This window comes from Primulina eburnea, chromosome 8 (assembly GCF_022965805.1).
Source record: "Primulina eburnea isolate SZY01 chromosome 8, ASM2296580v1, whole genome shotgun sequence".
NCBI lineage: Eukaryota > Viridiplantae > Streptophyta > Magnoliopsida > Lamiales > Gesneriaceae > Primulina > Primulina eburnea.
The window spans coordinates 39,544,196-39,560,248 of NC_133108.1; the positions used below are offsets into that span (position 1 = coordinate 39,544,196).

Below are 16,053 nucleotides of genomic sequence, written 5' to 3' on the forward strand. Positions count from 1 at the left end.
GTATTTGAGATAAAAAATTTATTTATGATTATTAAACAGTACATAAATGTCCATTGGAATACTATTTTTGTAATGATAATTTTTAACACTCAACAAATTTTATTTTTAGAAAATTTAAATAAACTAATTAAATATATCATTTATTTTTTAGTAAGTATTCTGATTACTTAAAATAGCAAAATTTATTTTTAGATTATTTATTTCATGAGTGACACTTAACATTGCAATCATTTTTATTTTAAATTTATTTATATAGTTTTTACTTACAAAAATGTCATATAGATTACTTTTACAATAATCGGCGACGGGTTTCTGGGCGCACCGTCGCTATAAAATAGCGACAGTTTTAGTAAACGGTCGCATAATTAAATACGCAACGGTTTTTAATAAAAGCGTCGCTGCTGTTGACGCAGATCTGCGACGGTTTTGACAACAACCGTGGCCGATCTGCATCGGCGACGGTTTGTTCACAACCGTCGCCATCATAGAGACGGTTATGCTAGATCGGCGACGGTTATTTGCAATTCGTCGCTAATATGGCGACAGTTTGTCCGTAACCGTCGCTATATAGCGACGGTATTATTCTCAACCGTCGCTATATAGCGACGGTTCTCATAGAACCGTCGCTATATTTCTATATATGCCATCCTTCCCGACCGTTTTCTTAAACGATTTCGTCTATATCATGTAGTTGTTATACTCTATCAATTTTTTGGAAGTTTCGATTTTTTTATGTTGTACTAACATTTGTTCGTATTTATCTCGTAGATTTGCTCGTCGATGCGATCTTCCAACGCTACGTGGGAGCTGCAAATCTTCGCACAAATCAGGTTTTAAATTTTTTTTATACAGTACATATACTACATAATTTTACGTTTTGCGGAGTAGTTTTTTTTATGATTTTTACGGATAAACACCTTCTCTATATTGATTTTTACTATAAACACCGTCAAGCGACGCCGAACAATATAGCGACGGTTTTTAAAAAACCGTGGCTTCATATAACGACGATGTTTTTAACATGTCGCGTCAAATAGCAATGGTTCTGAATATCCTTCGCTTATATTAGGGACGATGTTTGTGTAATATGGATGGTTCTGAATATCCGTCGCTTATATAATCCAACCAAAGTACTAAAAAATACATGTTAAACAAAATGAGCTAATGGGTCATTTCGGATAAATTTTAAAAATTTATTTGTACTTTTTTAACTTTGGATTGGATTAATGAAGATTGTTTTAGAGAAAATTAATTTAAAAACAAACCCAAAAGTCTAAATAGTTCTTTTTAATTAAAATTTTTTTTCTATTTTTACAAAACTTAAATTAATTAATATATATGTTTATATATTTTAAAATAAGTAAAATTAAATTGGGCCAGAACAACAGAGGCCCAAAAAGTAACTAAGCGCAGATTTGTTACCCAGTGAAGAGCATCAGAGAGGATTGGAGCTGCCACACAAGACAAAGAACAGCAGAAATGGGAAGAAGAATACTGAACGACGCTTTGAGAACCATCGTCAATGCAGAAAAGAGAGGTTTCGCTTCAGCTGAGATCAACCCCATCTCTAATGTCATGGCTTCTTTTCTTCGAATCATGAAATTTAGAGGTATATCGTTTAAATTTTATCTATTCTTTTGTAGCGACTCTGTATGTATTCTTCGTTGATTTTGAGTGGTGTCGATTACTTGGAATTTAAGATGACCAAATTGGTTGGATTTGTTCTTTGGACTGTTTGGAAAGATCGATGTTTTTTCAGATTTTTTGCGAGGTTGAGTTTGATATTGGAGTGTAGTGAAAAGAAGAGTTTTAAAGTAGCCGATCGAACGAATTTGATTGTGAGAAGTGGTCCTTGAATTTTTTTAATTTTTTTATATTTTCAATAGGCAAACGAAAGGAATAGTGTTTATTGATTCTGCTTTTGTTTTTCACTTTTTGCATCACTGAATTCCTTAATCCAAATGAAGCTTTGAGAAATATAGTGGGGCAGAAGAGTGTGATGGTTTTGAAATCACAGGGTACATTAAAGATTTTCAAGTGCATGATCCACAAAGGGTGGGGAGGATAACTGTTGAGCTACTGGGGAGGGTTAAAGATTGCCGTGCACTCACGTATAGACAAGACATTAAGTCAAAGGACATCGAGAATTACAAAACCCGTGCTCTTCCAACACGCCAGGTTTGTGTATTTTCCTCACATTTGAAGTTTGTGCTATTGTGACCGGCTAGATTTTGTCATGCCTGCGCATCGTGAAGGAACGGTGAAATTGTAGATTTTTGTTGGAGTTTGAGATTTGTTGCGTCTGGTTTGGATATATTTGGTAGAATCATTTATGATGAGGAATTAAATGAAGTAATGACAGCTGGGAAGTACATTTGTTTTTCTTTACGTAGGGTCGATCGCATGTTGTTTTATAAAAATTTATAGTTGATGATAACGGTGCAACTCAAATTTTTAAACCGTGAAACAGCTCAAGCACTACGTTTCGATTGTTAATTGAACTCAACAATCTCACACCCAATAATTACACTTTTTGCAATAAATGAGAATCGAAGCCGTGATTTTGATTTTGATACAATTGTAAGACCGAGCGCTTGTCGTATTGCCAAAAGTTGTAGGACCAAACGCTTGTGGTTTTAACAAAAATATAGCGGGTGGTAATGGTGTAACTTAAATCTTTTAAATCATACAATAGCACAACGGGTCAAACATTGTGTTTCGATGGTTCTAACCAACATGAACAATTATTGCACCCAACAATTAAGATTTCTAATACATTCGTTTATGACAGTTTCTAACATTGCAATGGAAAACTTATCTGCTCAAGAACCTTTGTTGTAGAAATGTCAGTAATGTTTTTCTCAGTTCTCATTTGTTTGGTCTAAATATGATGTATGATGGGTTATTGATCTCAGAGTAAGAAGAAAAGGCTCGACTTTTTACTGTATACCTCTCGATCATACTGGCGAATCCACTTGGTTTTGAACTGGACTAGGTCGCCCTGTAGAGTTTAGTGATTCTCATCAATTACTCATGGATAAAACATGACTCTTCTTGCGAATTTATCATATATAACTTCATATTTAAGCTATCAACCCCAAAATTATAGTTTAGAACCCTGAAACCATGCCATTCTTGCAATCTTATTAAACTATAGTTTCCCGGTGTATCTGTATATTTATGATCATTTATATAAGTTATTCTCATGTGTTTCTTATATGACGTCTCTGCATCATGATCCTCGAGTTATGAGTAAATATGTTGACTATCCCTAAATTATTTTCTCCTCGTGCAGTGGGGCTATGTTGTGATCACAACTGCAAATGGAGTCTTGGATCATGAGGAAGCAATTCGACAAAATGTTGGCGGCCAAGTGCTGGGATATTTTTACTAGATATCTGATGGCTCTAGGGAGAAGTTGAAGTAGAAACGGCAATTCCTGCTTTCTCTACACATTTTGTTCATTTTTGGTCTCCCAGAAACAACTTTTGAAGAACATTGAATCATGTGAGAGCTTCCATGGCCGTGAAAATATATTTTGTCTGCCATGCCCTTGCTATTTTCTGGAATCTGTATTACTGTTTCAAAATGTAGTCGAAAATAATACATCTCTTTGTTTGTTGCTGCGGTCTAATATAGCTAATATTTTTCTCCAATACAACAGTGAATCGCGTAAGAAGTGAGATGCTTGTGTTTGAGTTTAATGCAGGGTGACTTTTGGGCTTTATTTGGTGCAGTGTTTGCAAATTTGGTTCCAAATGCTGCCATGGCATATTTTTAAGCATAATCACGTACTTTTTCCTTTCATAAGATAGATCAAATAGTTAAAATGTATATTATGGTCTTGTAGCAACCATTGTTCTAGAACTCGGGATAGGCCCCACAATGTATATATATTATTAACAATATAATTATATTATTTTTTATATTAAAAAATAAATATCTTATAGATAATTTTATTTTATAAAATTTTAATATCTAATATGTAAATATATAATTATACAGTTTCTTTTCTTATTAATTATTAATTAAATGAAAATTGATATTTTTAATTTGAGATAATAGTTTTTGTTTTTAAATATTATTAATATAAAGTTGTAAAATAAATTTAATAATTAATTTTTAAATTGTATTTTATATTTAAAAAATTAACAGATTCACAGGTCCAACCCATTTCAAATGCGTTCATTGTTATCTCTACTTGTTTTTGTTGTCTTAGATCTTGATCTTAGTTTCATACTTTCGATTGTTTCATATATATTTGGGTGAATAATGATATATTCTACTTAGTTTTTTATGTGGTTACTGTTTACAAGTCTAAAAATATATATATGAAGCGATGATGACGATGACGAGAAAAAGGAAAGAAGATATGAAACGGTGAAAGAAGAAATGCTCACTGGTTTGACGCATGCGTGTTGAGCCTCTATAAAACTTTCTTCAAGAGCCTTGGTTGAGGAGCAATGTCCTTTTATCCCTTCACCTCCTAATTTCCATCCATAGAGTTTTTTTGTTTTTCTATATCTTTCATTTCAAATTCTAAATTTAATTGATCTCAGAGAATCTCCATTTCCTTCTTATTGGAACTTGTTATGAGCTTATCAACCACTTATAATAGGAGGAAAGTCAATCACTTGATCATTATCTATTCTCAAGTACACACAACTATTAAAGTTGTTTCAGGTAAAATCAATCATCATCGCATTAATTATTTCAAATTAAGGTAATTTCGAATTAATATGTTTTTGGGATAAAAAAAATTATGATTACTAAATGGTAAATTAATGTTAATTGGAAAACCTTGTTGTAGTGATAACTTATAACACTCAACAATTTTATTTTAGAAAAATTAAATAAACTAATTAGATATTATATTTCTTTTTCAGTAAGTAACTTGAGCAAAAAATTACTTAAAATTGAAAAAATTATTTTTGAATGATTTACCTCATGAGTTATACTGAACATTGCAATCATTTGTATTTTAAATTTATTTATGCAGTTTTTAATTAAACTGATTGATATAATCAATGCAAAATTTTTATAATAGTTTATATCTTCAATAGAGTTTAGTTTTAGCTTTAGTTAAAAAATAAAAAAACATATCATACATAAATTCATTTGAAGTAATATAAAAATTATTTAAATTTTAAATTGAATTAAAGAAGTGATATAATCAATGCAAACAATAATTGCAGTGATCATTTATTGCAGTACAAATATGTCAATATTCATGATAAATCTTTCCTTTTTTAGAAATGACATTTTGACGGAAAATTACTATTTTTGGCAAATTAAATTTGAATTAATATAAAAATTAATTAAATTAAAATTGAATTAAGTGAATTGATACAATCAATGCAAACAATAATTAAAGTGATAATTTATTGCAGTACACATATATAAATATTTTCTTTTTTTAGAAATGACATTTGGCGGTAAATTACTATTTTTGACAAAAACCCTGCTTTTATATATACTAATATTTAACCCGTGCGATGCACGAGATAATATCGATCGGCCATCAACCTTAATACATATTTATCGTGTTTAGTGTATTGATATCGATCGGCCATCAAACTTAATACATATTTAATTATTTACTTTTCGAGAAGTTATATATTATTATTTTTAACATGTGATAAGAAAATATTTTTAAATCATATTCAATAAAATTAATTAAAAATACTTTTTAAAAAATTCAATAATTTCGTCTAAATTCACATTCACAAACAATTTTGTGACATGCATGACCGTGTTTGACACATTTGAATGATAACAATAATTTTTTCATCAATATCTTTATCCAAATGTGTTGTGATTTAATTTACGAAATCTATTCGTAATATACACAACAGCCTATTACTTCGAAAGAAAAATGAAACATTTGATTATAAGTATATTATGTATAAATCAGAAAAGTTATTTTATTAACATTTATTATGTGTATTCCAAAATAATGTCAAAAAATTTTAAAAGGTTTCTTCTAATAAGATATTTGTTTTCTTTAGAATTTGTTTAATCATTTCCATTACGGGACATTATACTATCATGTATCCGTGAAATTTGTAATATAAAAGAAAATTATCACATCAGTAATAAATAAGAATTAAAATTTTGTATAAATAGAAGAATAATATTTTTTATTTCTTGATAATGAAAGATAGATTTCAAACTTAATGTCTCGTTGTTTCCATACGTAGGTATTTCATAACAACGAACAAATCTAAATTTAGACGAACATTACATCTTGAAAGGATTCAACTCATATATGGTGCTGAAAAGAAAAGTCATTTCAAAATTCAATTTTGGAATAGATAAATTTAATAAGATAAATTTTAATAAAATTGGTTTTTAATATAATATATAATATTGCTTTATTTATAATTTAAAATTCAAGTAAGACATCTCAAAGGATAAAAAGTATACATTGGATGTTTTTGACAGAATTACAACATACACAACTATTTCAAATAATGAAAATCTCGAATTGCATGCATTGAGTGTCAAACATTTCTTATTATTGAGGGTAATATACACGTGTATCGAAAGTAATTTAATGTCCATTTGAAAATTTTTGAATATTTCTCTTTTAATTTTCTTGTGCTATCTTATTTGAATTTTTAAGAAAACAAATCAAGATATACAATATACATATGATTTTGGAAGAAAACTACAATGCAATAATTCTTTCAAATTAAGGTCATTTCGAAATAATTTGTATTTGAGATAAAAAATTTATTTATGATTATTAAACAGTACATAAATGTCCATTGGAATACTATTTTTGTAATGATAATTTTTAACACTCAACAAATTTTATTTTTAGAAAATTTAAATAAACTAATTAAATATATCATTTATTTTTTAGTAAGTATTCTGATTACTTAAAATAGCAAAATTTATTTTTAGATTATTTATTTCATGAGTGACACTTAACATTGCAATCATTTTTATTTTAAATTTATTTATATAGTTTTTACTTACAAAAATGTCATATAGATTACTTTTACAATAATCGGCGACGGGTTTCTGGGCGCACCGTCGCTATAAAATAGCGACAGTTTTAGTAAACGGTCGCATAATTAAATACGCAACGGTTTTTAATAAAAGCGTCGCTGCTGTTGACGCAGATCTGCGACGGTTTTGACAACAACCGTGGCCGATCTGCATCGGCGACGGTTTGTTCACAACCGTCGCCATCATAGAGACGGTTATGCTAGATCGGCGACGGTTATTTGCAATTCGTCGCTAATATGGCGACAGTTTGTCCGTAACCGTCGCTATATAGCGACGGTATTATTCTCAACCGTCGCTATATAGCGACGGTTCTCATAGAACCGTCGCTATATTTCTATATATGCCATCCTTCCCGACCGTTTTCTTAAACGATTTCGTCTATATCATGTAGTTGTTATACTCTATCAATTTTTTGGAAGTTTCGATTTTTTTATGTTGTACTAACATTTGTTCGTATTTATCTCGTAGATTTGCTCGTCGATGCGATCTTCCAACGCTACGTGGGAGCTGCAAATCTTCGCACAAATCAGGTTTTAAATTTTTTTTATACAGTACATATACTACATAATTTTACGTTTTGCGGAGTAGTTTTTTTTATGATTTTTACGGATAAACACCTTCTCTATATTGATTTTTACTATAAACACCGTCAAGCGACGCCGAACAATATAGCGACGGTTTTTAAAAACCGTGGCTTCATATAACGACGATGTTTTTAACATGTCGCGTCAAATAGCAATGGTTCTGAATATCCTTCGCTTATATTAGGGACGATGTTTGTGTAATATGGATGGTTCTGAATATCCGTCGCTTATATAATCCAACCAAAGTACTAAAAAATACATGTTAAACAAAATGAGCTAATGGGTCATTTCGGATAAATTTTAAAAATTTATTTGTACTTTTTTAACTTTGGATTGGATTAATGAAGATTGTTTTAGAGAAAATTAATTTAAAAACAAACCCAAAAGTCTAAATAGTTCTTTTTAATTAAAATTTTTTTCTATTTTTACAAAACTTAAATTAATTAATATATATGTTTATATATTTTAAAATAAGTAAAATTAAATTGGGCCAGAACAACAGAGGCCCAAAAAGTAACTAAGCGCAGATTTGTTACCCAGTGAAGAGCATCAGAGAGGATTGGAGCTGCCACACAAGACAAAGAACAGCAGAAATGGGAAGAAGAATACTGAACGACGCTTTGAGAACCATCGTCAATGCAGAAAAGAGAGGTTTCGCTTCAGCTGAGATCAACCCCATCTCTAATGTCATGGCTTCTTTTCTTCGAATCATGAAATTTAGAGGTATATCGTTTAAATTTTATCTATTCTTTTGTAGCGACTCTGTATGTATTCTTCGTTGATTTTGAGTGGTGTCGATTACTTGGAATTTAAGATGACCAAATTGGTTGGATTTGTTCTTTGGACTGTTTGGAAAGATCGATGTTTTTTCAGATTTTTTGCGAGGTTGAGTTTGATATTGGAGTGTAGTGAAAAGAAGAGTTTTAAAGTAGCCGATCGAACGAATTTGATTGTGAGAAGTGGTCCTTGAATTTTTTTAATTTTTTTATATTTTCAATAGGCAAACGAAAGGAATAGTGTTTATTGATTCTGCTTTTGTTTTTCACTTTTTGCATCACTGAATTCCTTAATCCAAATGAAGCTTTGAGAAATATAGTGGGGCAGAAGAGTGTGATGGTTTTGAAATCACAGGGTACATTAAAGATTTTCAAGTGCATGATCCACAAAGGGTGGGGAGGATAACTGTTGAGCTACTGGGGAGGGTTAAAGATTGCCGTGCACTCACGTATAGACAAGACATTAAGTCAAAGGACATCGAGAATTACAAAACCCGTGCTCTTCCAACACGCCAGGTTTGTGTATTTTCCTCACATTTGAAGTTTGTGCTATTGTGACCGGCTAGATTTTGTCATGCCTGCGCATCGTGAAGGAACGGTGAAATTGTAGATTTTTGTTGGAGTTTGAGATTTGTTGCGTCTGGTTTGGATATATTTGGTAGAATCATTTATGATGAGGAATTAAATGAAGTAATGACAGCTGGGAAGTACATTTGTTTTTCTTTACGTAGGGTCGATCGCATGTTGTTTTATAAAAATTTATAGTTGATGATAACGGTGCAACTCAAATTTTTAAACCGTGAAACAGCTCAAGCACTACGTTTCGATTGTTAATTGAACTCAACAATCTCACACCCAATAATTACACTTTTTGCAATAAATGAGAATCGAAGCCGTGATTTTGATTTTGATACAATTGTAAGACCGAGCGCTTGTCGTATTGCCAAAAGTTGTAGGACCAAACGCTTGTGGTTTTAACAAAAATATAGCGGGTGGTAATGGTGTAACTTAAATCTTTTAAATCATACAATAGCACAACGGGTCAAACATTGTGTTTCGATGGTTCTAACCAACATGAACAATTATTGCACCCAACAATTAAGATTTCTAATACATTCGTTTATGACAGTTTCTAACATTGCAATGGAAAACTTATCTGCTCAAGAACCTTTGTTGTAGAAATGTCAGTAATGTTTTTCTCAGTTCTCATTTGTTTGGTCTAAATATGATGTATGATGGGTTATTGATCTCAGAGTAAGAAGAAAAGGCTCGACTTTTTACTGTATACCTCTCGATCATACTGGCGAATCCACTTGGTTTTGAACTGGACTAGGTCGCCCTGTAGAGTTTAGTGATTCTCATCAATTACTCATGGATAAAACATGACTCTTCTTGCGAATTTATCATATATAACTTCATATTTAAGCTATCAACCCCAAAATTATAGTTTAGAACCCTGAAACCATGCCATTCTTGCAATCTTATTAAACTATAGTTTCCCGGTGTATCTGTATATTTATGATCATTTATATAAGTTATTCTCATGTGTTTCTTATATGACGTCTCTGCATCATGATCCTCGAGTTATGAGTAAATATGTTGACTATCCCTAAATTATTTTCTCCTCGTGCAGTGGGGCTATGTTGTGATCACAACTGCAAATGGAGTCTTGGATCATGAGGAAGCAATTCGACAAAATGTTGGCGGCCAAGTGCTGGGATATTTTTACTAGATATCTGATGGCTCTAGGGAGAAGTTGAAGTAGAAACGGCAATTCCTGCTTTCTCTACACATTTTGTTCATTTTTGGTCTCCCAGAAACAACTTTTGAAGAACATTGAATCATGTGAGAGCTTCCATGGCCGTGAAAATATATTTTGTCTGCCATGCCCTTGCTATTTTCTGGAATCTGTATTACTGTTTCAAAATGTAGTCGAAAATAATACATCTCTTTGTTTGTTGCTGCGGTCTAATATAGCTAATATTTTTCTCCAATACAACAGTGAATCGCGTAAGAAGTGAGATGCTTGTGTTTGAGTTTAATGCAGGGTGACTTTTGGGCTTTATTTGGTGCAGTGTTTGCAAATTTGGTTCCAAATGCTGCCATGGCATATTTTTAAGCATAATCACGTACTTTTTCCTTTCATAAGATAGATCAAATAGTTAAAATGTATATTATGGTCTTGTAGCAACCATTGTTCTAGAACTCGGGATAGGCCCCACAATGTATATATATTATTAACAATATAATTATATTATTTTTTATATTAAAAAATAAATATCTTATAGATAATTTTATTTTATAAAATTTTAATATCTAATATGTAAATATATAATTATACAGTTTCTTTTCTTATTAATTATTAATTAAATGAAAATTGATATTTTTAATTTGAGATAATAGTTTTTGTTTTTAAATATTATTAATATAAAGTTGTAAAATAAATTTAATAATTAATTTTTAAATTGTATTTTATATTTAAAAAATTAACAGATTCACAGGTCCAACCCATTTCAAATGCGTTCATTGTTATCTCTACTTGTTTTTGTTGTCTTAGATCTTGATCTTAGTTTCATACTTTCGATTGTTTCATATATATTTGGGTGAATAATGATATATTCTACTTAGTTTTTTATGTGGTTACTGTTTACAAGTCTAAAAATATATATATGAAGCGATGATGACGATGACGAGAAAAAGGAAAGAAGATATGAAACGGTGAAAGAAGAAATGCTCACTGGTTTGACGCATGCGTGTTGAGCCTCTATAAAACTTTCTTCAAGAGCCTTGGTTGAGGAGCAATGTCCTTTTATCCCTTCACCTCCTAATTTCCATCCATAGAGTTTTTTTGTTTTTCTATATCTTTCATTCAAATTCTAAATTTAATTGATCTCAGAGAATCTCCATTTCCTTCTTATTGGAACTTGTTATGAGCTTATCAACCACTTATAATAGGAGGAAAGTCAATCACTTGATCATTATCTATTCTCAAGTACACACAACTATTAAAGTTGTTTCAGGTAAAATCAATCATCATCGCGTATTCATCGAATCTTTTATACTATTGTCTCGAATTTTGTTTTAGTCAATACAAAGATATCTTCAAGAGACACTCACTACAAAAAAAGGTACAAATATACAAAAAAGGTACAAATAGCGACGGTTTTAACAAAACTGTCGCCATTATAGCGACGGCTTTCCATAAACCGTCGCTATTTAGAGACGGTTTTTATTTAACCGTTGCTTATTTAATTAAGCGACGGTTTACTTAAAAATTGTAATACCATCGATATTATGATTAACGACTGTCTTATCCAGATATGAATTTAAATGTTGAATATGTTGGAAATATTTAATTTATTTCCACTATTAGTTTGTAATATATAATTATTTGACTCAAAATTGTTTTTTTTAGGGAAAAAATATTAATTTTTACTTAAAAAAATATACTTTGTAATATACGTTTAGTTTTAATTTTTGTTTCATTTTCAAAAATACTCTTATCTTTATTTCTTATTAAATTCATTTATTGTATAATTTTCATTTTCCTTGAACAATTTTTTCTCTCATGCTTGTTAGTTGTCTCACGTCGGTTAAATAAAATACCTGGAACTTGTATATATTGTTTTGGATAATCCTCCACCCTTGAGCTAGCTTTTGGGGTTGAGTTAGGTCCAAGTTCTAATCTTACATTGTATCAGAGCTCAGATTTCACCGTTATATGTTGGATTGTCCATAGTTGAGTTAGACGTTCTGCCCATAATTGAGTCATTTGTAAACTTCACGTTCCAGATGTTCATTCCTGAGCGTGAGAGGGAGTGTGTTAGTTGTCCACATTGGTTGGATAAAATACCTGGAAGTTGTATATATGGTCTTGGACAATCCTCCCCCCTTAAGCTAGCTTTTGAGATTGAGTTAGGTCCAAATTCCAATCTTAACAAGACTTCATATTCAAAGTATAATTCGAAATAGCCACAAAAATTTCCTTTGAAACCTGAAATATTTGATATTTTAATAGTTTCAAATCAACTATTCGAATTAATTCTTAGCTTATATTAAGTCTCTTGTGAGACGATCTCACGAATCTTTATCTGTGAGACTGGTCAATCTTACCAATATTCACAATAAAAAGTAATACTCTTAGCATAAAAAATAATATTTTTTATTGGATGATCAAATAAGAGATCAGTCTCATAAAATATGACCCGTGAGATCGTCTCACACAAATTTTTGTCTTTGAAATCATGGTATGAAGACATCTTCAACAGAAACAAAACATCTAAATTCCCGACAGTCGTTAGACTATCACTCGAGCTCCCCATTTAATAGTATTTCAGCTTTTCTGAATATGTTATAATTATTTTCTTTATATTGTGTTTTATGAATAAATTTTATATAAAAGTTATACATGAATAATATAAATTGGAACGTGAATAAAATTGGTATATATAATATAACAGGGACATCAGATTACAAATCAAATACAATTAAGTACACAGAAATCAAGATTAAAGGCTTAATCACGGAGATTATCAGTGTAAAAAATGGGTTAATCGGTTAATCCTCACCGTGAATTTACTAACTTTTTTTTTTCTTTTCTCAAAGTATAATCCACACCGCTAATTGTGGCATTATTAACAAAGGACACAAATATTTTTGTGGGAAAAAAAAAACTATACAACATATGTGGGGATGACCACAGATCAATCACCGCCGCCCTCCCTGTTTCAGTCACCGACGGTTATTAGCCGTCAGCAGGCGTAGAAATCGACGAGCTCGTCCAGCGACTCCGGCGGAGGATCGGCGTTTTCCAGCATCCAAAGCAGGTGTTCGAACAGCACCACCTCACAGCCGACGGTGATCGACTTCTCGTCGCCTCCGACGGGGATCCGCTGGACCAGCTCGCGGAAGAGAGGGTTTTCCATGACGTCGGAGGTAATCATGTATCGCCGCCGCGATTTCCCGACGTAGACCGGGTGGAGATCCTTGGAGGTGGGGTCGAAAGAGTTATCGGACGAATTGTTTGCGGCGGCGATGGAGCTGGTGTCGGGGCGGCCGAGCTTGAAGGATTGCATTTTCTTGAGCACGGACTTGATCTTGGTCAGCTTTCCTGCTCCCTTCGCCATTGTTGCAGTGACGTTGAAAGAGAAATAATTGCTTAAATGTGTGGAGAAATTGCGTGAGAAGGTTTGGTTTTATATAAAGAGGAGTGACTAGGAAGTCTCAAACACATGGGATTAAAGTTGAAATTTTCCAAATTATTATTTTCATTTAATTTATTTGGAAAATCGTTAATTCGTTTTATTCATTTAATGTGTTCGACAACATGTCAATATTTCGATAAAATTAGACGAAAAACCAACAAAAAGCGAAGCTACAAAACTAAAACCATAATTTGACAAGTTAAATAAATAAAACAGAAAAATAAATAACTTAAAAAAACTAAATTGGTTATTTTATTTGATTTATTTATCGCTGTCAAAACAATCTTGGAACCAAAGGGCAATGTGTGGATGTTGTATTCTTCTCAAAGGTGTTTTGTACGGACTATATTTCAAAAATTGAATAGAAAAATATCAGTCTAACTTGGATTGGTGGATTTTTTAAAGTTGTTTTACACTTTGAAAATACAATATGATATTATTTTCTGGAGAATGTCTATTATGAGACGATCTCACAAATTTTTATCTGTGAGACGAGTCAACTCTACTGATACTCTTAACATAAAAAGTAATTTTTTCATGGATGATCCAAATAATAGATTTGTCTCACAAAATACAATCTGTTAGACTATTTCACACAAGTTTTATGTATTTAATTTAAAATTAATATCATATGCACGAATAAAAAATATATTTGAGAAAATCTTTAAAAGGAATACATGTATTATTTGGCTTTCATAAATACAAAAATATTTACCAAAGGGTTTTGTGTGAAGTGGTTGGAGCAGAAGGCCCAAACAATTTGCGGCTGTGGTAGATTTTGCCATCTGTCTTCTTACTCGTCCTCCATCAATATTTGTCTGCAGTATGTTGATTGATGTCCCAATTGATTCCAATTTAGATATAAAGTGAATCGGTTTCACGGATCTATATTTATGATATAAATTTATTTGATTTATATTTGTAATAAAAATTATTATTTTAAATATTTAAATAATATTTTTCATGAATATAATCTGATAAAAGATTCATCTCACAAAATTGATCGTGAGACTATCTTGTATGAACTTTTTCATATAGCTAATATTGTTGTAACAAAAAAATTGAATTAATATTATTAATTTATTTCATAACTTTAAATTTAACGGAATATGATAGAGACATATATCCAATTCCGTGTGTATATAATTTTCCTCAAATTAAAAATTATTTAAAAAACAAATAAGGTTTGCTGAAAGAGACGGACATGTGCGAGGAGTTTACAAATTACGAAACACTTTCAACGAATATTATATATTTTTTATCTTCGATCTTCCAATAATATTTTACAATAAATGGGAAAGTATCTTAATTAAATATTATTATAGTTTTTGTCTAGATTTAACAAACAGACTCTAACTACCATTTTTTTTTCAAAATCCTGGGAGTAGCAAGTAGCAAATCGGTTACATGGTATCAAATAATCCATAAAAAAAATTTATGAGATTGTCTCACGAGTCAATTTTATGAGACATATATCTTATTACAGTCAATCACGAAAAAATATTCCTTTTGTGTCAAAAATACTACCTATTATTGTAAATATGAGTAATTATTGTAAATATGAGTAAGTTAATTCATCTCACACATAAAGATTCGTCAAATTCTTAATATAAATAATTAGTCCTCCACATATTATGACGGTTAGTTCTCAATTATCATTGAATAGTAATAGGTAAAAACTTATGTGAGATGGTCTTACGGGTCATATTTTATGAGACTGATATTTTATTTGGGTTATCCATGAAAAAGTATTACTTTTTATTGTGAATATCACTATGGTTGACCTGTCTCATAGATAAAGATTCGTAAAATCGTCTCACAAGAGACTTATTCAGAATAACATGAGAAAGAATCTTCCATATGCATCCATAATTTTTGTAATTTTTTTATGTCGATTTTATTTTAAACTATTAATCTACGTACTATTGCAAAATCAGTGATATGTCAGTTTTATTAAATATGGTATTCGATGAGAACATATATAATCTAAATATTTTAAATCAAGCCGAAAACGAGTGATTGTTCTTATTCTTCAATAATTGTATTATCATATTAATATATCGACCATACATTCAATTTTTGGCCTTTTAGTATATCTTGTAGGACCTATTGCTTTTATCAATATTTATAGATAACGATAATAACGTAATTTACATCTTTTGAATAGTAAAAGAGCCAAGTGACACGTGTCGATCGCATTTTCAACATAGAAAAAGAATGTATATCAACAATCTCTATCCAATAATTGTACTATTTACGATCGATTAATGGGTATCAAACACGTAACATTAACTTTGATACTAATAGAAACATCAAACTTTTTTTTTAAAAAAAAAAATATATAACTGATGGTAATGATGCAATTCAAATATTTGAAAATTTTATAACAACTCAAACAACAAGTGTCAATCTCTCTTCTAACTGAGCAATTATTGTATCATTGTATTTTTCAAGTATAACTTCTTTGACAAA

The 16,053-nt window shown here is 30.8% G+C and overlaps 3 protein-coding genes across 13 annotated transcripts; 2 read left to right on the forward strand and 1 right to left on the reverse strand.

Annotated features, from left to right (window-relative positions):
* Positions 1 to 625: 625 nt before the first annotated feature.
* LOC140839671 (small ribosomal subunit protein uS8my-like) lies at positions 626 to 3,781 on the forward strand. 6 transcript variants are annotated; one of them, XM_073206545.1, is made up of 5 exons: positions 626 to 687; positions 769 to 851; positions 1,478 to 1,609; positions 2,018 to 2,178; positions 3,296 to 3,781. In XM_073206545.1, the coding sequence occupies exons 1-5, from the start codon at positions 641 to 643 to the stop codon at positions 3,392 to 3,394; spliced, it is 522 nt and encodes a 173-aa protein (XP_073062646.1). In that variant the 5' UTR covers positions 626 to 640; the 3' UTR covers positions 3,395 to 3,781. The 6 variants fall into 6 exon arrangements, with proteins under 6 accessions (XP_073062646.1, XP_073062645.1, XP_073062647.1 ...); XM_073206544.1 differs by having other exon boundaries at positions 769 to 830; positions 1,427 to 1,609; XM_073206546.1 differs by having other exon boundaries at positions 769 to 830; positions 1,469 to 1,609.
* A 3,561-nt stretch (positions 3,782 to 7,342) lies between these two features.
* Positions 7,343 to 10,496, forward strand: LOC140839672 (small ribosomal subunit protein uS8my-like). Of its 6 annotated transcripts, none has more exons than XM_073206551.1 (5): positions 7,343 to 7,404; positions 7,486 to 7,568; positions 8,193 to 8,324; positions 8,733 to 8,893; positions 10,011 to 10,496. In XM_073206551.1, the coding sequence occupies exons 1-5, from the start codon at positions 7,358 to 7,360 to the stop codon at positions 10,107 to 10,109; spliced, it is 522 nt and encodes a 173-aa protein (XP_073062652.1). In that variant the 5' UTR covers positions 7,343 to 7,357; the 3' UTR covers positions 10,110 to 10,496. The 6 variants fall into 6 exon arrangements, with proteins under 6 accessions (XP_073062652.1, XP_073062651.1, XP_073062654.1 ...); XM_073206550.1 differs by having other exon boundaries at positions 7,486 to 7,547; positions 8,142 to 8,324; XM_073206553.1 differs by having other exon boundaries at positions 7,486 to 7,547; positions 8,184 to 8,324.
* Positions 10,497 to 12,807: 2,311 nt separating this feature from the next.
* On the reverse strand, positions 12,808 to 13,538 carry LOC140837966 (auxin-responsive protein SAUR76-like). The gene has a single exon (XM_073204044.1). The coding sequence runs from the start codon at positions 13,501 to 13,503 to the stop codon at positions 13,129 to 13,131; it is 375 nt and encodes a 124-aa protein (XP_073060145.1). The 5' UTR covers positions 13,504 to 13,538; the 3' UTR covers positions 12,808 to 13,128.
* Between the last annotated feature and the right edge of the window lie 2,515 nt (positions 13,539 to 16,053).